The sequence below is a fragment of the Chiloscyllium punctatum genome, chromosome 16, assembly GCF_047496795.1.
Source record: "Chiloscyllium punctatum isolate Juve2018m chromosome 16, sChiPun1.3, whole genome shotgun sequence".
NCBI classification, from domain to species: Eukaryota; Metazoa; Chordata; class Chondrichthyes; order Orectolobiformes; family Hemiscylliidae; genus Chiloscyllium; species Chiloscyllium punctatum.
This window is the reverse complement of record NC_092754.1, coordinates 14,713,304-14,739,168: the sequence shown is the minus strand read 5'-3', so window position 1 is coordinate 14,739,168 and position 25,865 is coordinate 14,713,304. Positions and strand designations below refer to the sequence as shown.

General features: G+C 38.3%; 1 protein-coding gene across 6 annotated transcripts in view; it reads right to left on the bottom strand.

Annotated features, from left to right (window-relative positions):
- Positions 1-25,865, bottom strand: part of prkcz (protein kinase C, zeta) — a 428,930-nt gene that overhangs the window by 167,335 nt on the left and 235,730 nt on the right. For all 6 annotated transcript variants that reach the window (XM_072586280.1, XM_072586279.1, XM_072586278.1 and 3 more), the window contains 2 exons: positions 23,126-23,184; positions 21,970-22,158 (listed from right to left, as the gene is read on the bottom strand). In XM_072586280.1, coding sequence (XP_072442381.1) covers positions 21,970-22,158; positions 23,126-23,184 — 248 coding nt within the window. The remainder of the gene's footprint in view (positions 1-21,969; positions 22,159-23,125; positions 23,185-25,865) is intronic.

Here is a 25,865-nt window from a genome sequence, read left to right as displayed (position 1 = left end):
AAATTCAGTCTGTGGTCAAGGACAGGAGAGTGTGACTATGAGCGAGGCAGGTGGAAGGATCCAGGAGGTACCATTGCAGGAGACTTGGTCCTTCTCAAACAGGTTTAAAATTCTTGCTCCGTGTTGACAAGAACAGGGACTGAAGGGAGGATGAACAAACTGACCACAGCACCATAGTACATGGAGCCATTCAACTGAGGGAGAAAAGAAAAATACAATCAAAATCAAGGATTGTATAGTTAGAAGTATAGTCACTAGGGCCAGAGTCCAGCATCCCAAAGGTTCCCAGGGTTCAAGAAATCCAGAGGAACTTGGAATAGGAGGGGAAAGATTCACTTGTCACAATTCACATAGATACCAATGATACAGGCAGAACAAAGGGGTTCTGCTGAGAGAATAGGAATAATCAGGGCCAAATTACAAAGCAGAATAAAAGAGGTAATCATCTTTAGATTACTACTTGAGTCACAAACTAACTGGCACAAGGTTAACATGATTTAAGAGGTAAATGCATGGCACAAAGATTGGTGTGAGAGAAGTGAATTCAAATTCATGGGACATTGGCACGAATATGAGGGAAGGAGGGAGCTGTTCCAGTGGGATTTCACCTGAATCAAGTTAGGACCAAAATCCTGATGAACTATGAACTAGGGCTGTAGATAGGACTTTAAACTAAATAGTGTGTGTGCCTGTGTGAGGGCAAGGACTTAGCTGCATAGAAAAGTGGAAAAATCAAAGTTAAAGGACAAGGTGGGAATTTGGGTTAGTGGTGAAGCTGATAAAGGAAGGGCCAGAATGTGTTAATGTCAAATTGCACCAAGGAATCAGAAAAGTGTAGGGAAAATTGATAAGAGAATACACTCTGAATGCACAAAGTATTCGGAATAAGATCAATAATGGAAATGAATGGGCATGATTTGATTGGGAATTGAATATCCAAAAATAATCAGTATTCTGGAAGAATAGGCAGGCAGGAAGGAAAAGGAGGTGGTATAACTTTGATAATGAAGGACATCAATACTATCACAAGAAATAACATAGGCATTAGTGATTAAGATCTAGAAGCAATCTGGGTAAAGACAAAGTAGCAAGAGAAACAAGTTCCTGATGGGAATAATCTATAAATTCCCAACAGTGGGACACAATACAAACCAGGAAATACTGCAGGCTTATACAAAAGGTAAGACAATAATCATGGGTGATTTTAATATGCATAGGCTGGATTAATCAAATTGGCAAGAGCAGCCTCTAAGCACAGTTCATTGAATGTGTTAGAAGAGACTAGTTCTTGAAGCAAATGTTGGGGAACAGACCAGGGAGTACGCTATTCTGGATTTGGTATCATCTAATTAATTCATGATCTTATAAGCAAAAGATCCTCCAGCAAAGAGGGATTACAGCAGGCTTAGATTTTTAAATTGAAGGCAAGAAACTCAAGTCCAATCATCTTGGTATTCAACAAAGGCAATTACTTAGGCAGGACATTAGATTTGGCCCTAGTGGACTTGGTATGAAGACTAAAAGGTAGGACAGTTGAAAAAGCGTGGTAAATGCTTAAAGAGATATTCAATTGTTCCCAACTAAAACATATTCCAGAGAAGATGACAGATTGTAAGAAAGCAAAATAACCTGTGTGGTTAAGCAAGAAAATTTAAGATAACAAAGACAAAAAGTAAGGCAAACCATATTACAAGCTGGAAGACTGGGAAACTTTTAAAGCTCGAAGAGTTACGAAATAAAGTCATAAAAAGAGTAAAGGTTCATTATTGAAGAAAATTTGTACAAAATATAAAAATGGTTCACAAAACTTCTATGAAAATTTACAAGGCAATGAAGCAGCTGAAGTGTGTTGGCCCATTGGAGGAAGAGAGTAGGGAGTTAATAGTGGGGAACACAAAAATGGCAGGGAAATTAAATGAATATTTTCCTTATGTTTTCATGGTGGAAGACACTCATACTATCCCAATCATAATAGGTAACATAGAGGTTACAGAAAGAGAGGACAATCATCATCTTGAGGGAAAATGTATTCAGCAAACAATTGGATTGAAGGCAGACAAATCCCCAAGGCCTGAGAGCTACATCTCAAGGTCTTAAAAAGGAAGTGGTCTCAAAGATAATGGATCTTTAGTGATTATAATGAGGTTAGCCAAATGGACGACCTCTAATCCTAAGGTGTTTTCCATTTTACTTGGCAATTTGAGAACCAGGGGAATTCATATCAGGATTGTTGACTGGATTAAGACAAGTGGAAAACTCATGTGACTTTGATTTAAACTTAATGAGATGCTGAGAGACCGTTTTGATATGTGGGATAAATGATGTAATCATGAATAAACTCCTACAAGCTGAAGCCCAACTGGACTCCAAACAGGCACACAACTGGCTTTATCATTGGAAATGTGGCAGGTGGAGTATGAGAATTATAGGGTATTCCAATGGAAGTGAGCACCCTTGCCAGTCCGATTAAGCTTGGGGAATACCACTTCATTGAAGGTAATTGCACAGCCTCACTCAGAACGTATCATGAGCAGAGGGACTCTATGTCAGCCCACATCAAAACCTCAAAATAAAGCCAAACCTCCGTTAAACGGTTAAAAGTTTGTTCAAGATCCAGGCTGACAAACCATTGTGGTTGCTGCTGGTATGCAGACTCAAGACAGCAAAGGAGTCCCCTTAGACCTAAATTGAGTAAAAGAACACATCGACCAATATCCAAGAGAGTGTACACCCTGGGAAAGTCTACTTGCAGCTGGTTTGGAACAGTTAGTTGCTTAGCAACATCCAGATCAGAACCAATCAAAATTTGATCTGGTTAAATTGTCATCGGAGTCTAACTGAGGTCAATACCAGCATGACCATTTTAGTGATTGCAAAATTAGACTTTAACAAAATTTGCTCTGAACTCCAAACCTTAAGTTTGCGCAAGAATCCGACTTGACTGAGAACCTATATCCAGGACCTTTTCCAGATTAAGGGTACAACTTTGGTTCTGGTCTCTTATGTGAAGCAGCTGGTTCAGTTTCAACTGATTTTAGTAAAAGACTTGGGGCCAAGCTTGATGGGGTGAAATTGGTAGAGAAAGATTCACCTCGATTGCCTCAACATTTTTTGATTAGCAAAAGGCTGCCAGAGTAAAGTTTAACTAAATACCTGGAAATTTTTCAGGAAGATCTGGGGACTATCAAAGGTGTCAAGGCCACCTTGCTTGTTGACTAGGAATAAATTCAACAATTCTGCAAGACCCACTCAGTGCCTTTCGTCTTACAGGCAAAAACAGAGGCAGAAATCAGAAGGCTGAAAAGTGAAGGAATCATCAAACCAGTCCAGTCAGCATAGGTTATACCAATTGTGAAGCGTGATGGGTCAGTTCGCCTTTGTGGGGAATTTAAACAAACAGTAAAGTGCTTTTTGCAGTTGGATAAATCCCCAATCTCTTGCAAAGGATTTATGTGCAAAGCTGGTAGGGGGGGGGCTGCCCTTCACAAAGGACATGAGCCATGCTCACTTGCAATTGCAGTTAGATGAGGATTACCAAAATATGCATAATTAATAACCATAAAGATTTGTACCAATATATGAAACTGCCATTTGGGGTATTGACAGCCTGTGCAATTTCTCAGCAGGTGATGGAGAATATTTTACAAAGTCTACCCCATCTGTGGCGTTTAGTTTAGGATCCAATGGTGATAATATTCCAAAATATTCCCTGGATGTAGTAAAGATTTCAGTGTATTAGGAAAACACTAATATAACACCCTATTCAAAAAGGGAGGGAGACAGAAACGAGAAAACTATAGACCAGTTAATTTAACATCTGTTGTTGAGAAATTAATATAATTCATTATTAAGGAAGCAACAGGACATGTGGAGAGTCAGTGTGGCTTTATGAAGGATAAATCATGTTTGATCAAAGGTGCCCTTCAAAGATGTAACAAGCAAAGTGGATAATGAAAATCCTGTAGATGTAGAATATCTGGACTTCCAGAATGCATTTGATAGAGGACTGGCAAACCAACAAAAAGCAGAGAGTCAGGATAAATGGTATTTTTCTGGTTGGCAAAATGCAGCTGGAGGGATATGAAGGCCACAGGTTTGGTCTTTGAGCCTCAACTATTTACAATCCACATTAACAATTTGGATGCAGGGATAAGAGGTACTGCAGTCAAATCTGCACATGGCACCAAAATAGATGAGAAATTAAGTTGCAATGAAGAAATGAGCGATTTATAAATAGATATAGATAGGTTAGATGAATGGGCCAAAATGTGGCATCTGGATTCTAATATAGATATGTGAGACATTATCCATTTTGGTCAGAAGAACAGAAAGGCAATTTACTATCTAAATGGACAGAAACTAAGGAGTGCTTTGTGCAGAGGAATCTGGGTGCTCTCGTGCATGAATAGCTGGAAACTAATATGCAGGTATAGCAGGCAATAAAGGAAGGCAAATGAAATTTTGACATTTATTGCTAAAAGAACAGAGTAACATTTATTGACATTTTGACATTTATTGCTGTAACCATACAAGATATTAGTGAGACTGAAATATTGCATGCCATTTTGGTTCCTTTACTTGGAGGGATGTAGTTGCACTGGAGACAGTTCAGAGCGGATTCCAGAGATGAAGGGATTGTCTTATGGTCAAACAGTTTAAGCCTATACTCTGGTGTTTAGAAGAGTGCGAGGAGATCTAATTGAGGTATATGGGATGCTAAAGGGGATTAACAAAGTACACGTACAGTGTCTGGCTCCTCGTGTGGGGCAATCTGAAATGGGGACCATAGGTTTAGGTTACAGGGTGGCAGATTTAAAATAGATGAGGGGAAATTACTTTTTTCAAAAGGGTCGTGAATCATGTCCCATATGCTTCCTTAGCTACCCTACCATCTTCAAGGATCTGTGGACAAGCATCCAAAGATCTCCCTATGCCTGAGCTTCCTAGTATCTTGCCATTCTTTATATACTCTCTTATCTTGTACTTTCTTCCAAACTGCATCACCTCATTTAGACAGATAAATGGGGTGGCATGGTACCAGTGGTTAGCACTGCTGTCTCAGTGCCAGGGACAAAGGTTTGATTCCAGCCTTGGGGTAGTGTGTGTGGAGATTGCATGTTTGCCCTACACCTGTGTGGATTTCTCCAGGTTATCTGGTATCATCCTATAATCCAAAGACATGCAGGTCAGGTGGACTGGCCATGCTAAAAATTGCCCCGAGGTGCTTAGGTGATTTAACCAAAAGTTAAAAACCCCATGGAAGTGTCCAGAGATGGGTTGGATCTGGTCGATGATCTTCGGAGGGTTATTACAGACTCTATGGCCGATTTTGGATTTTATCTACCATTGATCTGACCAATCCATTAATATCCTCTTGTAATCTCATACCTTCCTCCTCACTGCCAGCCACGCAGCCAATCTTTGTGTCATCCTCAAACTTATGTATCATTCCTCTCACATTCTCATCTGTATCATTTATGAATACCACAACCAATAAAAGACCCAGCATCATTACCTGTGTTGCACCACTGCAGTGGTACTCCAGTCACAAAAACAGCCTTCTGCCACCACCCTGTCTCCCGTCACTAATCCAATTTTTGATCCATCGTGCCAAGTTACCTTCTTTGAGATTTTCATGTGGGATCTTGTCAAAGGCCTTGCTGAAATCCATCAAACTTTATCAACTGTCCTACCTTATCCAAACAGTTAATCACCCCTTCAAAGTGCCACCAGATTTGTTGAGCATGACCTCCCTCTGATAAAGTCTTGCTGAATATCTGTTTAATCTTGCCTCTCTAAATGGAGATGTATTTTCTCCTTCACTAATTTCTCTAATAGTTTCCCAATCACTGATGTTAGACACCTAGTTCACAGATCTATAGTTCCCTGGTCTATCTCTACCACACTTCTTATAAAGTGGAACCACATTAGTTGCCCTCAAATCCTCTGGCATGACTGCTGTGGCCAGAGACTCTTTAAAAATTTGGATTAGGACCTTGTAATTTCTTCCATTTGCTCCAACAATAATCTGGGATATTGTATCAAGACTTGGTGATTTGCCCACTTTCAACTCTGCCAAAACCTCCCAAAATATCTTGCTTCTATTCAGGACTTCACAGTCTTCTCGAATACTGTGCTTTCGGCCTCTTCCACTTGAGTAAAGACGGATGTTAATTACTTATTTAACACTCTACTCATGATCGCCGGCTTCACTCAGACAGCGTCCTAGGTCCCTAATATGCTCTAAATTTTCCTGGTTCGTTGACTTGTAGAATATCTTGTGATTCTCCCAAATCTTGCCTGCCAATATTTTCTGATGCTTCTTTTTTGTTTTCTTGAGATCGTCCTGCACATTCTATACTTCATGTTGCTTTTCTCCCTTTGCACCTATTATACATCTCTTTGCACCTGTTTGTCCAGTCCTGAATATTTGTAGTCCACAGTTCTCTGGACTTGTTGCTCCTACTTTTCACTCTAAGGGGGTCATATTGGGCCTGTATTCCTTTCAGTACGTTTCTGAACACCTCCCACTGTTCTGCTTTAGATTTACCCTCAAGTAGCTGTTTCCAGTATATTTTGGCCAGATCTTATCTTTTTGTTAAATAAAACTACCTTACTGTTAAATAAAATCTAAACCCTTTTTTGCAGACCATCTTTCTCCATTTCTGTAACAAATTTGTAACATATGGTATTATGGTTACAAATCATTAAAATGCTCAATCACTGTCACCTTCAAAACCTGTCTGGTTCCATTCCTCTGGAATTAGGTCCAGTACTGTACCATCCCTTATTGAACCATCTACATAAAGAGCTCTCCCAGACACAAGAAATCTGCTCTCCCGAAACCCTTTATACCATGATTGTCCCAATTAATATTCAGTTTGTTGAAATTCCCTAATATGATTACCCGATTATTCTTTTTCATGCCTTAGTGAATTGACTACATATTAACTCCTATGCTCGCTGACTGTTTGTGGGGGTCTTTAATACACTAACAATGACTGCCCTTTTTCTATTCTGAAAGTCGAACCACAAAGTCTCATTTGATGTTCCTTCCAAGATATCATCCCTCCTTACAGCAGTAACTGACTTGCTAATAATATGCAACACATTCTTCACTTTTGCACCCTCCTGTCCTGCCTGAAGATCCTATAGGCTGCAATATTAAATTGCCAGTTTTGATCCTCCTTCAACCACACCGCTAAAACTCCTGGCATTAGAGGCCATCTAGCTTTGCCTTACTCCCTCGAAACACCACATGGCTGAACTTGCTCTGCTTTGATTCCTTTTCTAAATTATGCTATGTTGCACTTGAACTAACGTAATGTGATCCCTGCCCCTGCTGAACTAGTTTAAATTCTTCCCAACAGCACTAACAAAACCTCCTACAAGGATACTGGTCCCATTCTGATTCAGGTGCAGACTATCCTACTTAGAGGCCCCACGTTCCCCAGAAATGGTCTGGGAAACCTAGGAATCTAAAACCCTCCCTTCTGCAACAATTCTCAAGCTATACATTCATCTTCTCTATTCCCCTATTTGTGTGCTCACTAACTTGTGGCACTGGGAGGAATCCAGAGGTTACGATCTTCCAAGTCCTGCTTCTTAATCTACTACCAAACTCTGAACTCATAATGCAAGACCTCATCCCTTGTTCTACTTACATCATTGGTATCAATGTGTAATATGACCTCTATTTTATGACATAAGTAGAATGAGAGATGAGGTCTTGCATCAAGAGTTCACACAGCTAGGAAGTTTGAGAGCACTTTCTGCACACATGGTCATCCTGGACAGCAAAAGGGTCTGTGACTCCACATGTGATTGGAGATGTGTTCCACTTGCTGCTCTTGCCTGTCATGATTTCAACTTCCTTAGTTTGGCTGGCTAACTTTAACTTTCTAAATAATTGCAATCATTTTTAAATAATTATGATATTGGGAGGATGATCATACATCACAAAAGTAATTGCACAATGTAATTTATTTTAAGTAAATATTAAGGTACCACAGTCCCAGAGAACTACAGAGCTGCTTTACTTTTACAGACACAACTGTGATGCTTTAACTTGAGGGTCACCATGCCTCAGGTGAGGGGCAAGGTTCAGAAGAAGAATTCTTTATAGTAACCTTAGCTGGAGTTATTTTAAGTGTAGCACTATACAGCACCTAATATATATATCTCAAATCGAATTTTTTTTAACTTCTTTACATGCTAGAATCTCTGTTAACACATGGTAATATGTATAGTTATGCAAGGTGCTAACTTTAGCCCAAGATGTTATTGTATGTCAGTTACACAAACAGGCAGAAACAAAAAATAAACCCAATATAGGTTATCACACATTTCATACATGATAACTTTGTTCAAGAGTGCAAATTTAGCATTGTAAGTGCATCTTAAAGTTCAGATGACTGATATAGGTAACTTAACCCAAATTACTCAAGGTTACTCTCTTATCATTGCCATCAGCAATGCACTATTTCCATGATAATGTATTTAGTGAAGGAAAAGATTTTCTTCATAGGTGCTACAGTGCAATACATGAAAGGCAATTTCAAGGTTAAACTAAACTTCCAATGTGTGAAATGATACTGCACATAAGTCAACACAAAAGTATGCCATTTTAAGCTGATCCATAGAAAAATATATTGTTATCCAGCTAGACAAATGAAGTAAAACAAGAAAATGAATAAACAATAAAAACAATAATTATCAACATGAATACATTTTTAAAAAGCATGCTCATCAAATGTAGAGTCAGCAAAACTTTTCAACAAGCATACTACAACCCAGAAATTGTAAATTAAATGTTCAGGGGGTTGCAGACACAATGTAAATCTGAAAAGCATGTCTTTATGATAGGACTGACCAAAATGATAAATGTGGGGAAGGAGAAAGAAAGAAAACAATAGGTAACCTGGTTGAATACAGACAAATGGGTTGATTGTAGCGTGTGTAAAAATGAAACTTGGACTCTGTCGGAAAAGCAAAATACCAGACAATCACAGTAGGCGTAACAAGAACCAGGCTTAATAACTATGGTGAGCTTTTTCAAAATCCTGTCAGCCAGAAAACCAAAGTCCTTAACTTATAGTATTTAAGTATAGTATAATGGACTCGCGTTTTTTTTGACTTGTTCTTTCTTCTCCTCTCTCCTCAATGGTTCACTCCTATATGAAGGCATGTCTACCTTCCAGTATGCACTCGAGAGATATTTTATATCTTTATTTCTCATTAGATGCAGACAGTTTGGGTTGGGCACTTCCAGTGCTCATTTTTATTTAACTTGTGTGTTTTTATTTCAAGTATTACAATTTGGATTCCTTAATACTTTCTTCAGATTACTAAGTTATGTGCAAATTGCAGGTTCCTTCCACACATAGTTATTTCGTTTTCTCCCTGAACCTTTGCCAATCCTAATTCAACCAAGTAAAAAATAATACATTTGATCCAGACCTCTTTTTTTTGAGAGAAAGGTTTAATAAATACACCTACACTCCAGTAGCTATTGCCTGGCTAATAGCACCACCCACGGTCTAACAGGGAACTAGTCTGGCAACAAATGGAATGGGGACTGGGTTACAAGGTCTTGAATCCTAGGGTCAAGAACAAATGATCTCTCAGTCATGTTACTCTAAGAACAAAATTCACTTAGTTACTGTAGAAAATACACAACCACCTTGTAAAATGCTTCCTTTACAAACAGACATTTTTACAAATAAAAGTATGGACACATTTCAGACAAAACTTAACATTACTGTAGCATTTGACCCAAGTTTCCTTGACAATGATTTGAAAACCAATTTCATGGTCAACCATTTAAAATTAACATTTATTAAATGACTATATATTTATTAAGGGGGAAACTGATAAATTCTTTTCCCCATATTTTATCATCAGGTTCCAACTTCTCTACCCTTTGGCAAAGACAGCATCTTAACATACTCAAGCTTCCCTTAAACCAACTACGCTGGAATTCATTCTCCAGAAACTATTTCCTTTGACCAAACTGATAGCTGCATTGTGATCAAAAGCATGAAGATATAATTTTCATTATTTAATTGAATCACCATTCAAAATATTTTTGTCTGGCAAAAGAGAAGGAAGTAGGATGGAAAGCAAGTTTAATATAATTACTTAGATACAGGAAAGCTTCTTGTTGTTGTTTACCTTTGGAACAGTCATCCAACGACGTGGGTTCTGCAAGGACCACAGACTGCTGTCAGACTGGAGCCTGTGGTCCTCAAGACGCCCACACAGTTGACTGGCAATGCCCAAGTCAAATACTACAAAATTTACAGTATTAGATCTAAATAAACATAGGAAATATGATTTTTAAAATGTTTTCTTAAAACGTTATACTGAAAAGAACTTAGAATTAAAGGGAAAGGTCAGCTTAGTGAATTTGCACAGAATTATAAATGGATGTATGCTTACCACCTTTGTCACAACATAGAAATGGCCTTAAGAAAATAACAAATACATCCCTGTGCCTAAGACCATGATACTCTCCAAATAGTTATCATGGACTTACCTGAAGGATCAATTGTTTGTTGCTCTTTCAATTCTACATACTGTTCATTAATGTCAATATTAGAAGACATGAAATCTGCTTCCATAAATACTGACAATACTTAGCTCTACCTCTCCATCATCCCAACCCTATATCTGCCTCTGCACTGCCAGACTGGTTGTGTGACATCCGGGGGTTTAGACAGTTGAGGGGAGAATTTCGTTGGCAGAAGCCCAAAATTCAGGTGCCTGACACAAAGATAAACTTTTGGTAATTAGTTCTCAGAATCTTTCAACAGTATTTGTCTTCCCAATAGTAATTTAGGAACTTCATTTGCATTCAGTGGCATGTCAAGACTACTCTTTTACACGAAGTCCACTGGAATTACATTCATGGTTGCAATCTTGTTAATGAAAGTGAGGCAAATGTTTGTTCACGAACCCAAGTCTATGTCTGCACACTCATACATATCAGCAGACATTTTTTCCAGACATTTTGGTAAATACAGACTTCATTAACACGGTCCTTAAAAACCAAGCTTCATTGCTTAAACTGTTAAGTGCGAAGGATGCAGATTGCCAGGTCCACACAGTTCACAATGTGTACCATTCATGACCAGTTTGCAAAGCACTGCCGTTGAAAATGATTAGACAGAATGTTGTTTAAATGTATGATTGACTAGGAAATTTTCAAAAGGAACCTAGTATCTTCTTCCTCCTTTTTGTTCACAGATCTTTATTTCAATGCAAAATGTTTGGCTAGCTGAATCCTGCAACCATAGAGTCATAGAGATGTACAGCATGGAAACAGACCTTCGGTCCAACCCGTCCATGCTGACCAGATATCCCAACCCAATCTAGTCCCACTTGCCAGCACCTGGCCCATATCCCTCCAAACCCCTCCTATTCATATACAGTGCAGCTCATAATAAAGGCTAAGCTGCTGCATAACAATGCTAGTCAAGCAGAAACACATCGATACTGACAGATCCAAATTATAGTTTTTCATCAAGGTGAGCACTACATACAAGTGCACAAAATCCACTTTTGGCTAGTGAACCCCAATGTTGGGAATGCCTCCACTCTCTAAACAAAGAATTAACATAATTGGTGTTTAAGAGAGGTTTAGAATTCGACCAAGTATATGCATGGTGTCAAACTTCAAAACTTTATGATTTGACTTCAAAAGAGCTTTTCACCAGTCAGGTTGAGATCCAAATCTGTAGGATAATGAGGAAATAAGTTTCTGCTTTGTGGTGAGGTGGAAGTTGTTATATAAGGACGCTTTGAAAGGTGCCCTCACTAAAAATTCAAGCCAAACACTAAATGAATAAACGTCAATATTTCCAAGAAGCATCACATTACTCTTTCCTATCAGCTTAAACAGGCTCCAATTGAGAAAAGAAGCCTGTGATGTAATATAGAATTCCTGAAATACTTCCTAAAGAATAAATTTTAAAAATGTTTGAGTGGAAAAGAAATTTGTCTTTTTCCATGATGACTGAAAAGAGTGCCATTTTGCATGAAGCTATAGGTACTTCGGTCAGTCTGGAAGATCCCAATTTCCAACCACTGGGGGATCAGACTGCAAGTGAAATCCTGATCTCCTGAACCAATCTTGATGATTAGTGATTGCAGAGACACACATTAGATGTTAAATGTTAAAGTATTAGGCAATTAGGTTTTTGAGGTATTTCCTTTTTAAATAAAGCAACAAGTTTTGAAACTTTAAACACTGTGACAAAGAGGAGGCCCAGAAGGAGGTGCAAGTTATGTACTTGTTGAATAAAAGCAAAGAAAATTTGAATGAGTTAACACAGTAGTCATTTGCGACATACTGATGTCATGAAAGATAATTTATGAATGCACGTCGTTCTTTAGTGCGGTAATTATGTAGAAATGTTGAAAACCCATTTGAAAGATATGGGTGCACAATGGGATAAACAACATAGTACAATGGTGGCCCAGGACTCAACTGATTTTCTTCAAACAGTTAAGCTCCGAACTTCACTTAAGAGTTGACTGGTTCTTGACTAGTACACATCTATCCAAATTCATGCACCTCCCCAACCTGCCTCACATGCCTAAAACTGGACCATTAGGAATTTCCTCTGGCATATCTTCCTGCATTTCAGGGTGGCACTGGTGTTAATCTAGGACACTTGACTATCCAATCAACCTGTGAACAGAAAGGTACAATGTGGGGGTAGTAAGTAAATGTGAACATTGTCCTCATAAAAGGTGAAAGGTTTATTTTTAAATATTTAAGCAAGGAAAAAGATACTTCTCATACCTATGCAACCCTTTGAGCCTGCTCTGTGATTCATTACGTTGATGGCTAATTTACAGCCTCAACTCGGCTTTTCTGCCCATTCCTCATATTCCTTGATTCTAAGAGATGCAAAACTCCATTAGTAGTGGAAAATCTGCAACCCTTGGAGGTAGACAATTCCAAAGATTTGTAATCCTCCGTGTGAAGAAATTTCTCATCTCAGACCTAGAAGATTGATATTGATCTCTTATTCCACATTTCTAAATTCCCCAACTTGGGGAAACAACATCGGTATCTACTTTGTCAAGGCTCTTCAAATGTGGTATTTATCAATGATATTATGTGTTATTCTTCTAAACCACAGAATATGGACTCAATTTGCTCAGTTACTCATCATAGTGTAACACACTCATTCCAGGAAACAACATTGTGAACCTTTGCCTTTGGCTCCAAAATAAGTATATCTTTATTTACATAGGGTGACCAAAACTTGCTGCCAGTTACTTAAACAGCCTATATCCCTTTGCAGCCTCTATGTCTTCCTTACCGTTTACATTCCACCAAATTTTGTATCTAAGAAAAATGTAGATACATAACTCTTAGTTGTCTGGCATGTCAAAAATGTACTTGTCCATAATATCTACTGTCTTGACTTCTTCAAAAATTTAACTAGTGTAAGAAACTAGTTATTAATTGGTTACCATGTTCGAATTCACATGCAACATAATTATCCATAGTGTAATTGTTTATATTACTAAATGAAAATGTCACTTGATATTGTACCCTTTGAATGAATGTTAAGATTTGGTGTCACTTTTGTGCCAAATGTACAGCGTAAAGCGTAGTTCGAGTCAAGTATAGTTCAATTTAGTAATTTTTTTAGCACTGTTTTCCTCAATATATGAGGTTGTAATGAGATGAATTAAATGACAATAACTTTTGAGCTTCTGCAGTGTAAGAAGTGTACTATTTGACTTCAGCATTGCAGTGCAAACATAAGACCATAACTTTCTAACTCATCAAAAATCCTTCTTCAGCATTAAAAGGGTTGCAAATGCCAGCAAAAGTTTCCTTTCCTCTGTTTTTGCAGAAATCATGAATTCATCTTTTCTCACTCTAGCTGCCAAACATTTCTTACATCTAAGACAAGAATTCTAGTGAGATACAGAAATGGGATCCAACAGCAAGAGAAATAAATTCCACGCATAAATATTGAAAGGACTCTGATTGGATCTTTTTTTAAATGAAAAACAAGATGCTGCAATATGTTAAATATTCTGCTGCTGTGGTTTCTGATAGCTGTGAAATATGGGCTCAAGTAGGGCCAACAAAACAGGATATGGTCTCATTAAAGCTGAAGATGAGGTAGATTCCCAGAAATTCTTGGTAATGTCCATCTGAACTGCAATTGAAAACAGCTGTTTCTGTACATTTTTCTTGTTGTTTATTTTATCACAGAAATGTATCCTAAAGAAATGCTATCATCCTCATAAAACAGGCTCAAATTTTTACAGTGAAATAATGATTGCAATAATAGCTCTTGAATCAATCTAAATATGTTGCAACTGCTTTGTTAAGCCAGCAAAATTTCTTCTCCCTCAACAGTTAAATGCAAAACTACATTCTTCTTCTATTTATTGCTCTTTACAAACAAATTAGATGGTGGGTGAAACAGCAAGAAGGGTGATGGAAATGAGTGTTAGAAGAGAGAAGACAGAGCAAGAGAATGAATGGGCTGGAGACTAAGTTAAGTGCTGGGAAACAGAAATGCTGCGATCCCATGGTCATGTTTGATGCAATGTTATCACCATCAGGCTTTCAGATAACCAAATGACCATCCACAAATAATTTTCTGAGTAACCATAAGATCGATGATATACATTTAGAAACTAAAAATGTAATAGCATTCTACATTTGCTGAGCTGCTTCCTTATAAAGTCAAAGCATTGTATAGCAATTTAAAATCTCTAGTGTATCAAACTAGAACATTAGTATTTTATGTGTTCTGTTGAAGCTTTAAGTCTTGCAGGTAACAAGTTTCCAAATAGTCACGCCATTGTTTTTCTCCATTTTCTTTTCAATGCCAATTGTCATCCTACCTCTGCTGAAGGTATTGACTGCAAGTGCTTCCACAGGTATTTCACATTCAGTTTCTACGTTGCCCACAACCAACGCGACATACAAAGAAATGACCTGGGATAATATCCATGTGGAGTGGAAAGGAATTTGCTCTGAGGTAGGAAGTTAGTATAGCTAAATATCTGCGGGCTATATTCCATGCAGTGAGATTGTGCTTAGAAAGACTACTGTCTATATAGCGTCTATTAAATATTGAAATCAGAATAACAGCGATCAACTCAAAATAGCAGATTGAAACGATGCTGCCATCTTGTGATGGCTTTGAAGGAAAGGAAAATAAAATACCACTACAAGCTGCTAATTTCACTGTTACAAATGTGCCCTTTGTATGTTACTGGTGCCAGGAAGTCTCAAGCATTTTCAAATTAATAGATTGCTTTCCATTGATTTCAGCATGAAGTAATAAGCATTAATTTCCTGTGATATTATTTTTGCTCTTTTAAACACACTCTGCTTCTTTCTGCATTTTCTCTCCTGTCTCAAGAATAACTCTAAGGCCCCTGCAAATTCTGCTTTCTATCTGGACACAAGGAGATCTGTAACAACAAACTCTAAAGGGACTCAGACTTTTCTTCAATCCCTAGGATCCACATGATGTCTTTCATTCACTTGATCTTAAGACCATACATCAGATATTGGGATCCACTCTTGAAAAATGAACGCAAGTATCCAGGTCTAATACATCATCTCATATTAACAGTCAAATACATTTGAACTCTTAAGTGGACAGCATTTCGATAAGACCTAACTTGAAAGCAAAAATTGCTGATGGCAATGCATTTGTACCAATGCTACTTCCTTCAATTTCAACAGTGTTTATGTTCCTATCAATAATTCCTGTGATTTACTCATTAAAATGCAGAGTTTAGGGACTCCATTGCCTAACTATGAAATTAGCTCTGCACACAATGGCCCAGAACTACTCGTGTGGTTTATATTTCTAATTTGTACTTGAAAGTGAAGGGCTCATTCTAACGCTGCTGGAAATCATGACTCATATTGGAATATGACTTCATGTGTTGACACATTCCTTCAGCAGCTTTTTCTTCACAGGTCTAGCTGTACCCAATTTTTGGATTAACCTTCACATACAACGTCAGGAAGCATCTGGTTGCAGTTGGTACTCTGCCAGAAGGTTCAGTATTGAAGGCCCTTGTTAATTTTTATGTTATGTGATGGATAGCATTAGGTCCAAACAATGTATACATCCATAAAAGTCATGTTAAAACAGTTTTGGGCCCCAGTGAGACCACAACTGAAAGATTCTCTGAAGCTTTGGTCCAAGTTCAAAAGTAGTGTGGAATTATAGCTATTCAGTAGCTAGAGAGCTATAATTGATATCATAACTGTAAAAGGATGACATACTGGTAAAAGATCAACTTCAATTGGATGCTTTCTCTAAAAGACAGAGGACATTCAGTAGAAGCATTCTATGTTTGGACAAATTTGATCAAAGTAAGGTTTTCTTTATGTACAGAATGTAAGCATAGGTAGCAAATTCAATGATAACAAAAGAAAACAGGATGTTGATAAGGAGTTTGTTTTTACTGGAAGAAAAGCAAGTATGTGAAGCATGGTGCCAGCTTTAGTGCATGAATAGATTATAGTCAAAAAATGACATTCAGGTTTCATGGAACATCAAAAATAAACAAGGTTCAAATTTAATTGAACACCACTATGGGAATATTGTGGTTAGGTGGGCGAGATGGATTAAAAATCTAGTCCCATTCGGAAATGTTGCTGTGCTACGATAAATTTCAACAGGAATATTAGCTAATAATCTGGAACAACTATAGCTAAAATACAACCTAGGAATCAAATGTGAATCAGTTAGCAAATGCATTAAGTGATATGCATTTGTTATGCGAGTACTGACAAAATAAACACAAATATAATATGAATATAAACTGGAAATATAGATTAAGGATGTGCAACACAATGTTAGTCTTTCTTATCCCTCAAGGAGGCCCCATTTGCACATGATGTTGCGCTAATGTCTTAAGTTTACGATAGTGATGTAGTGCTGGATCGATTAACGTACGTGGTTTAGGATCAGCATGAAAGCCAATCCAGAAGTAATTGGGCCAGGAAAGGTAGCGTTAGCTGAATACACAGAAATCCCTAGCTGGCTTATATTTTTTCCCAACTTAGCTGCCATTGGATTGGCACCAAGACCAGGATAAAATGCCAGGAAAAGTAGTACCAGCTGAAAGGAAACCAGTACTCAGACAGTACTAAGTTTTCCTAGCTATTGATGTTGCTGGACTGGCAACGATGTTAATCCAAAAAACTGATTTCCATTTAAGGAGGCAAACTGGCACTCAGCCTCCGAAGCAAGAAACGTCAGATGAAAACAGCACCTTAACAAGACATACTTCCATTTGAGAAAAAGGGGCTATTTAAATTTAGTCACATGAAATATTTTTCAACTCGTGCAATAGACTAACGTACTTTGAGATTCTCTTCACTAAAATTCAACAGAAATCCTCGAATGATGTGAAGCAAGGGTTTACTGAAATTGCCTTTAAGTGCAATTCATAATCTAACAAAATTTTATCAAAACATCCCTTTTAAATTGCATAATTTTGAATGCATTCTCTCAAAAGAAAAATTGTAAAATACTTGCATTACTGCAGTCAATGTTAAACAATCTTGGTAATGTTAAAACAATCACAGCTACCAAGGAGGTGACTCACAAAGTGTGGGATCACATATGATAACTCACCACACCTAATAATTTACCTTTCAGAACTGAAGGCACAGTACATCCTATGATTGCAGTCAAGTTCATCTGGAAAAGACTTAGAAACAACATCGGGTGGAATTTTTCAATCCCAAATGATGTGGGTAATGACGAATCAGTTGGGAAAAATGGCAAGATTGGAAAAATGAGATGACTGGCAAGATTTTTATAGCAAGAAAGAGGGGCTTTGTCTCACAGTGTGTCCAATCCAGTCATCAAGCATCTAACTATTCTTGGGCTGCACTTGGCACATAGCCTTGTCTGTTATGTTCACTTCAAGAGCTCATCTAAATATTTCTTTAATGTCTTGAGGGTTCCTGCCTCCACCACCCTTTTAGGCAGCAAGTTTCAGATACCCACCACCCTTGTGGTCAATAAAGCTTTTTCTCAAACCTCACGCTTCTTTCCTTAACACTGTGCCCCATAGTTATTAACCCTTCGACCAAGTGGAACAGCTTTTTCCTACAATACCCTATCGAAATCCCTCAGTCGTCTCTGCTCTATTGATACAACCTCTGCCTATCTATTTTATTTTCATCTATTCTGGTAAAACTCCTCTTCACCTTCTCCAGTGCAATCACATTACCAGAACTACACTCAGTACTCCAGCTTTGGCCTAACTAACATTAGATACAGTTCCATGAAAACCTTCCAGGCATTCCAAGACATTCAAAGCTTGGATGAATTAAAGCAACTAACCCACATACCTTAACTACCTTATCTCCCTGTTCTGCTGCCTTCAAGGATCAATGGACATGCACATCAAGGTCCCGCTGATCCTCTGCACTTCCTAGGATCCTACCAATCAAGGTGTTCTCCCTTGTCAGTCCTTCCAAAGTTCCACTTGCTACTGTTCAATGCATCTGATCAGCCTGTCTACATTATCCTGTTGTCTATTTACCACATGATAAATTTTTATTTCATTCGCAAAATTACAAATCATCCTCATACATTCATGTCTGCATGATTTATGTACACAATAAATAGTAGAACACCCACCACTGAACCATATGGTAGATCACGACACACAGGTCTCCAATCACAAAGAGATATTTCAGTCATCACCATCTGTTTCTTGCCACTAAGCTAATTTTGGATCTGATTTGGCAAACTGGATCCTGTAGCTTCAGTCCACCATGAGAGATCTTGGCAAAAGACTTACTGAAGTCCATGCAGAGTACATCAACTTGCACTACCCTTATCTGTGTATTCAACATCATAGGGCAAATAAAGGTCAGTGCTGCAACCAAGGTTTGAACAGCAGGATAAGAATCTTGCCTCATTGATGCGCAGTTTGCCTCATTTAGAACCTAGAGGTGCTTAATGCTTCTGTCTTGTCCTGCCTTTTAGCAGGCACAAGCCAGACAGCTTGCCATGGTTATCACCAATGATCAATCAAGAACGTGGACATGTTGCTGTAGGACACCAAGCTATATCAATGTTACACCTGCAGAACGTGCTAGCAATGTATGGGGCAGACACACGTAAAGGGCTTCAATCGAATGGCCACGACTCAAAGATTACAAGGAATAGCATTTAATCAATGGGGACTATCTTCAGTCAGGGGATACTGGCACAGTAAGTAAATGGCATGGAGGTAAAAACTATGACTGCAGATGCTGGAAACCAGATTCTGGATTAGAGTGGTGCTGGCAAAGCACAGCAGTTCAGGCAGCATCCGAGGAACAGGAAAATCGGCAAAAGCCCTTCATCAGGAATACAGGCATAGTGCCTGAAGGGTGGAGAGATAAATGAGAGGAGGGTGGGTTTGGGGTACTTGTGTCAAGCTCTCTCTCGAAGTTAGTCGGTAGGGGGGGGTCTCTACTTTTGTACAATGCGGCCCTTCAAGCAATAGCATTAAACAAACAAACAAAGTCACATAAGGCAAATTTAAGACATCTATCATCATACAGATTTGTATGTGGATGTTATACATTGATGGGGTCGATGCTGAGACCAACTGAAGGAAGATGTTGCATGAGATTATGGATTGGAAAACTATGAGTCTTGGCAGAAGTTGGTGCTGTAGAAGACTCAGTGGTTGTGAAGTAGCAGTCAAACAAAAAAGTGGCACTTACTCTTGTAGAGTACCTAAGGTTATTAAACAACTTTTTTCTGCATTGCTGGACAGTCCTCTGGACAGTGGACACTGCACTGACCTCAGTGGTAACTTTGGACCAGGCTGACAGGGTCATGGGTCACATATTATGGTCTTCTCTATGGTGCGGAGAAGATGACAGCCATCCTTCATCCTGCTCATTAGGTCCCTATCAGCAAATCAAGTTGGCCATATCCAGGGCAAGTCTCTCCACTCTATTTGTGAGTGGCTGGTCTTAGCTTGCAGTTATTGATCTTGTACACAACCGAGGTTTAAATATGGCTCAACTGATGTAACTCAAGTACTTCCACTGCTGCTGTATGCAAGATAGCAAGAGAGTGATGCCAGAGGTGCGGTTCACACACAACGAAGTGACCAGCAAAGATTTGCTGGAGATATGTTGCTATAGCTCAGAGAGAAACCCTCCATGAAACTCCCTGAAATTGACACTAGTCAGTTTATGGTAAAATTCAGTCCTATAAAGTGTTTTTGATATTTTTGCAAGCAATGATCTTTCTGGGCTAAAGGACTTATTTTTATTCAAGGTAAATATTTCAACATGCTCTTAATAACAACACAAGTTTCAAACATTGATATCATTTGACACTGTCATTAATAATTGAAACCAGCCTTTCAAACACATATGTTACTTTCTCTCAACTTGACCCCAACCCCCAAATTTTAAATCTTGCAGACTGAGCTGCACCTCAGTGTCACATCAGGCTTCCCAACTCATAACTATCAATGTACTCTTCCTAAGTTTTCAACTTTTCTCCTTTCACGTTCTCTTCGAATTCTTCTTGTTCTTGTTCCCTGATTACATTTCTACACTGCTCTTCCATGCTAACCAATTTTGGTTTCCTCTTCTTAAGTACTGTCTGCTTTAAACAGCTGCTATGACCACCTTCTCAAAAAAAATCATTAATACCAATTAAGGTTCCAAATTACACCTTGTAATTACAATCATGGTATAGTTTCACTCCAACTTAGTTACAAATTTCAACATAGTCTTCTGCCCACATCTCTACAGTTCAATGTCCAGACACTGTCCTTACATTGTTCCACTCTTAGTTATCTGGTCATAAGCAAAGCATCTCCAGTCATAGCTTCTTTTCACACCTGCATAGGTCAATCAATCCACTCACTTTGTTACCAAACATATAACATGTGCATGCTCTCGCACATTAGTAGTCAATGGACCGTGATCAGGAGTACAAACAGATTTTCCATTTTTTACCTCTCTCGGAAAGGGATATGTATTGAGGAGATGTTTTGGTCCTCGTCCCCCTCAAAGACCAGACAGTAACATTTTTAACATTTAGAATTATAGTAAAGATTCATAAGATGGGAAAAAAATATGGAATACATTTATTTACTGGATAGGTCACCGAATACAAAACCAAGAATATAATGCTGGCATTATTTCACACACTGGTTAAGGCACAGCTAGAAGCTTGCACGTAGCTCTGGTCACCACATAATAGGTAGCACAATTGCTCTGGAGAGTCAAGAGGACATTTACAAGAAAGCTGCCAGTGCTTGAAAATTGTAGCTTTGAGAAAAGATTAGATAGATCAGGGTTGTTTCCCAGAACAGAGGAGGAAAAAGGTGACTTAATTGATCCATGTGAAATTATGATAGACCTGGATAGAATAAACCAGGAAAGGCCAACTAACCGTAGGTATGTGTTTAAAGTGATGATTAGATGATGATTAGAGGGCACACTGATTTGGAGCTGTGTCTGGAATTCTCTGCCCAATTGGCAGAAATTCTCAACTTGCTTAAAAGAGGTCTCTGGATCAACACTGGAAGTACTGTAACTTGCAAGGTCACAAATCAGGTGCTGGAGGATGAAATTAGGATGGGTGGCTGGATTTGTTTTTGGTTAGTGCAGAAACAATGGCTCAAGACTCTTTTCCTCTGTTGCAACCAACTTTCCAACATAAGTACTACTCTAAAACTGGTCAAAGAAAGTATCAAGATCGGTATCAAAAAAATTAACTGTGATTACCTATGAATTAATTAGCTTTGGCTTTTGATGATAAAATGTGCAGTCCTCAAATGCACTATGGAAACCTGATGAAAGCTACTTTTCTCTACATTAGAAGGGTGACTGCACTTGAGGGATATATAATTAACTGTAGGATATTGTGTGTATGAAAGGTAATTAAAAACACTTTCTTTTTATATGAGTAAATTTACCTCATCATCATGGACCAGTTCCTTCTTTACCACCTTCATTGCATATATACAGTCATTTTTCTTCAAGCGCACAAGGAGAACTTTAGCATAGCTGCCACGGCCAATGACTCGTATAAGGTCAAAGTCTTGCAAACCCAGCACCGAAGAAATCTTGATTCCATCGACACCATCAACCACTGGCTTGATATCCTGGAAACCAATTTTTTTTAAAAAAATGACACCAATCAACATAAAATACTTTGGAGATATAATGGTCCAGTCAATATATCATAATATAGATTATTATAACTCCTCCTTGTGTATGCCAGTTCAATATAAACTAATATTGAATTAAATGATCCATTAATGACCCACGTAGCAAGGAAGTTATTTGGCTCATCATGTTTTGGTCAGCTCTCTGGAAGCTATCCAATTAGACTGACACTCCTCCTCTGAACTCAGCCATGCAAATTTGCCTTCTATTCTCTATGACGACTAAATCAAAGTGCTGAAAATATTAATTTGCATTAAACATACACCAGCAACTTGAAGCAAAAATGAATCTTAACTCCAAATCTACAATTATTATATTGCTTCAATAAATGACATATTTTTGATATTTTGTTACTTTGCTCGTACCTCCACTGAATGGTGACAGCAGTCAGTCATCTCTATTTTATCACTTCTTATTTGTAAACATATCAATCGATGCAAAATAGCTTCATCAATGTCCTTACCAAGACCTTATTCAGCTAATCTGACTTAGCATTTTGGTTCTTCATGTAGTCTCTTGCAATTTTTGAAATCTCTCCACAGCACTATGGTTTTGGAGAAAGCATGGTTAAAGAAATTATTTCCCTTCTCATTCAGGTTGAGATGTTGGTATTTTAAGAATTTGCAAGATATTGCAGCATGTGTGCTGTGTGACTATTGGACACTATCCACTGCTAATATCACTGATCAGGAGCCAGAATTGTTGTTTTCCTTGCCAACCCTGTTCAGTGAAAACAGTTGCAGAAACATTACAGTTGCCTTCATTGAGATCAGCTAACTGATGACATCCCAGCAAGAGAACATGAACTCCAGGTATTATACCAGGTTGGACATATCCACTACATCATTACTGATTCTTCAATTGTGAAATCATAAAAAAGCTTGATGTTACTGTAAAACCCACCTCTGAGTCATCTGTGACCCTGTCTAATTTAGTCCGACTATGTGGCAGGAATGGTACAACTGTGAAGGAAAGGAAGAACAACTTAGGTTAACTCATTTTGCAGGACTTAGAAAACAGTTTATTGGTCTCGTATTGAAGATTAGTGTGTATAGTAGCAACAAAAAGAAAAATAAAGTCTAGAAATCTGAAACAAAAGCATTCACTTGGAAATGTACAAGTCACTGATGATGAAAAATATAACCTCCCTTCCCATCAAAATGTTAAACTACATTATTTTTAAAACAAAAAGAGAAAATGTTAGAAATATTCAGCTGATTAGGCAGCATCTGTGGAAAGAGTAACAAAGTTGATATTTTAGGACAAATTCTATTTATTAAAACTGAAGGTGATATAAACATATCAGTTTTTAAACAAGTACAAAGGCGTGAAATGAAAGCAGGGTAGGGGAGAACTTAAAAGTGAAGATGGAAAGCAGGAGTGACTAAATTCCAAAAAAAAAAATCAACACATAAAAAGCAGTTTGTGGGAGAGGCAAAAAACATGCGATGTCTCTGGCAAAGCTATAAATTAAAATATTGAACTACACTAACATCTACCTGGACAAACTGGGAGATGCAGTATTGATTTAATATTGTTAAACTCACCATCAAGTCCATAAGATACTAATGTACTAATTGAGAGATTAGGTGCTATTCTTTGAATATTTGTTCAACTTTGACATTAACTTACATTTATAGATTATTATTATCTGGTATAGGTCATTACACACACATTTGACTACATGCAATATTGCAAAGCAAAAATGGAACACGCTGTTCAACACCTCTATCTTCCATGGGTTCCTGATCTTGCAATCATCATTCCTCCACACATCCGACCACTGACAATTGGCTGAACTCATCTGTGGTGCACCTATTTCCTGTGCCATGACCATTTTGATCCACCTCATGGCTGCCATGCATGCCCCATATACAATAACCTTTTAAGTTTTACAAGCAGACATCCTTGGGATCAAGCAATGGGAAACATGAGAAGTCACTGACAAGCTCCTTGTGACAAATCCCATCTGCTGAATGGCAGTGGTTGAATGACCATGTCAAGTGCTCTGTGCCAAACAGTTTCAGGACAAGCCAGGGCTTCTGTGCAGCCAGCTTCCACTGCTGGGGCTCTTTTACACCTGTGGCGAGACAAACACATGACCTAACAGTGCCTCCCCCTCTACAGACTAAGTGGCAAATTAGGAGATTGTTAGTTGGCTCTGGAGATACACATTCTCTAACCAGATTAAATTTTTAAAAAATGTCCTGCAAATTGGGAGAATTGCATGGAGAAAATAGTGGATTTTATGATGATTGCAAGGGATGAGACACATGGCAGTGAGTGCCCTTGGAGGTTCCCCTCCAGCCACTTATCCTGACTTGGAAATATGTAATTGTTCCTTCACTATTACTAGGTCGAACTCCTGCAGCTCCATCCCGATCAGCACATGGATACCCATGTCAAAAACTACAGTTGTTCAAGAAGGCAGCTCACCATCATTTTCTCATGAATCAGGAAGAGACAATAAATGGTGCCCCATCCAGCAATGTCTACATCCATGAATAAATTGGAAAAAAAACGAAACTTTTTGGTGAGTCTGGGAAAAAGAAAGTTAAGGGTTATGGGCAAAGGTTCAGGAAGTGGGATGAAATTCCTTACAATCCCCAGTAAAGGGGGCTTCTTGATCGAGGAAGAAGGAAAACATTTCTGAAGAAATGCTGTGGCAGGTGGTACTGTCAGAACAGATGCAACAAATGCAGAAAAGCTGGGAGAACAGAACAGAGCCTTATTTTGGATTAAACTTACTGCCCTCATTTTTAGCTCATGTCTCCAAGCAAATGACGATGATGATATCAACAGTATCAAGAAAATAAATACTATGGAGTATATAATAAATACTTAACCTTGCACAGTGTTGTTAAAATGACTAATAATAACAGTAAAAAGAATATCAACAAGACATTTAGTAGAATCATGAAGCTTCAAACTGTTTCACTTCAAATCTGGGACAAAGACACACGATTTAATATTGCTTCAAGAACCTACGTTTTAAAAGACTGTGGCAAATGATTTATTGGAGGTTGCGTGGGAATACCAGTGAATGCTTTCTTGAAAAAAGGCCCACTGAAATTTCACTGTGGACAATGGGGCAGGTTTCAAAAAAAAAGATCAAGAGTTCAAAAAGACTTCAGACTGATGGGTTGCGGACCGGCAGGTTGTGTTTAATTTAGCTAAATGAGAGGTGTTTCATTTTGTTAAGGCAAATCAGGGCAGGACATATACGCTTAAATATTAGGGTCGTGGGGAGTGATGTTGAACCAAGAGACTTTGGAGTGCACATTTATAGTTCCTTGAAGATGTAGTCATAAGTTGACAGGGTAGCAAAGGCTAAGTTTGGTACCCTTGCGTTATTGGTCAAACGAACTGAGTATTGGAGTTGGATGTCATGGTGCAGCTGTACAGGACATTAGGTCAACCATTTTTGTAAAACTGCATTCAATTCTGGTATCCCAGCTACAGGAAGGATGCTGTTACACTTGAAAGGATGCAGAAAAGATTTACAGAATCTTGCCAGATTGGAGGGTTTGAGCTTTCAGGAAAGGCTGAATATGCTGGGGCTATTTTCCCGGAGCTTCAGAGGGCGAGGGGTGACATTAGAGGTTTATAAAATCCTGAGGGGCATGGATAGGGTGAATAGCCA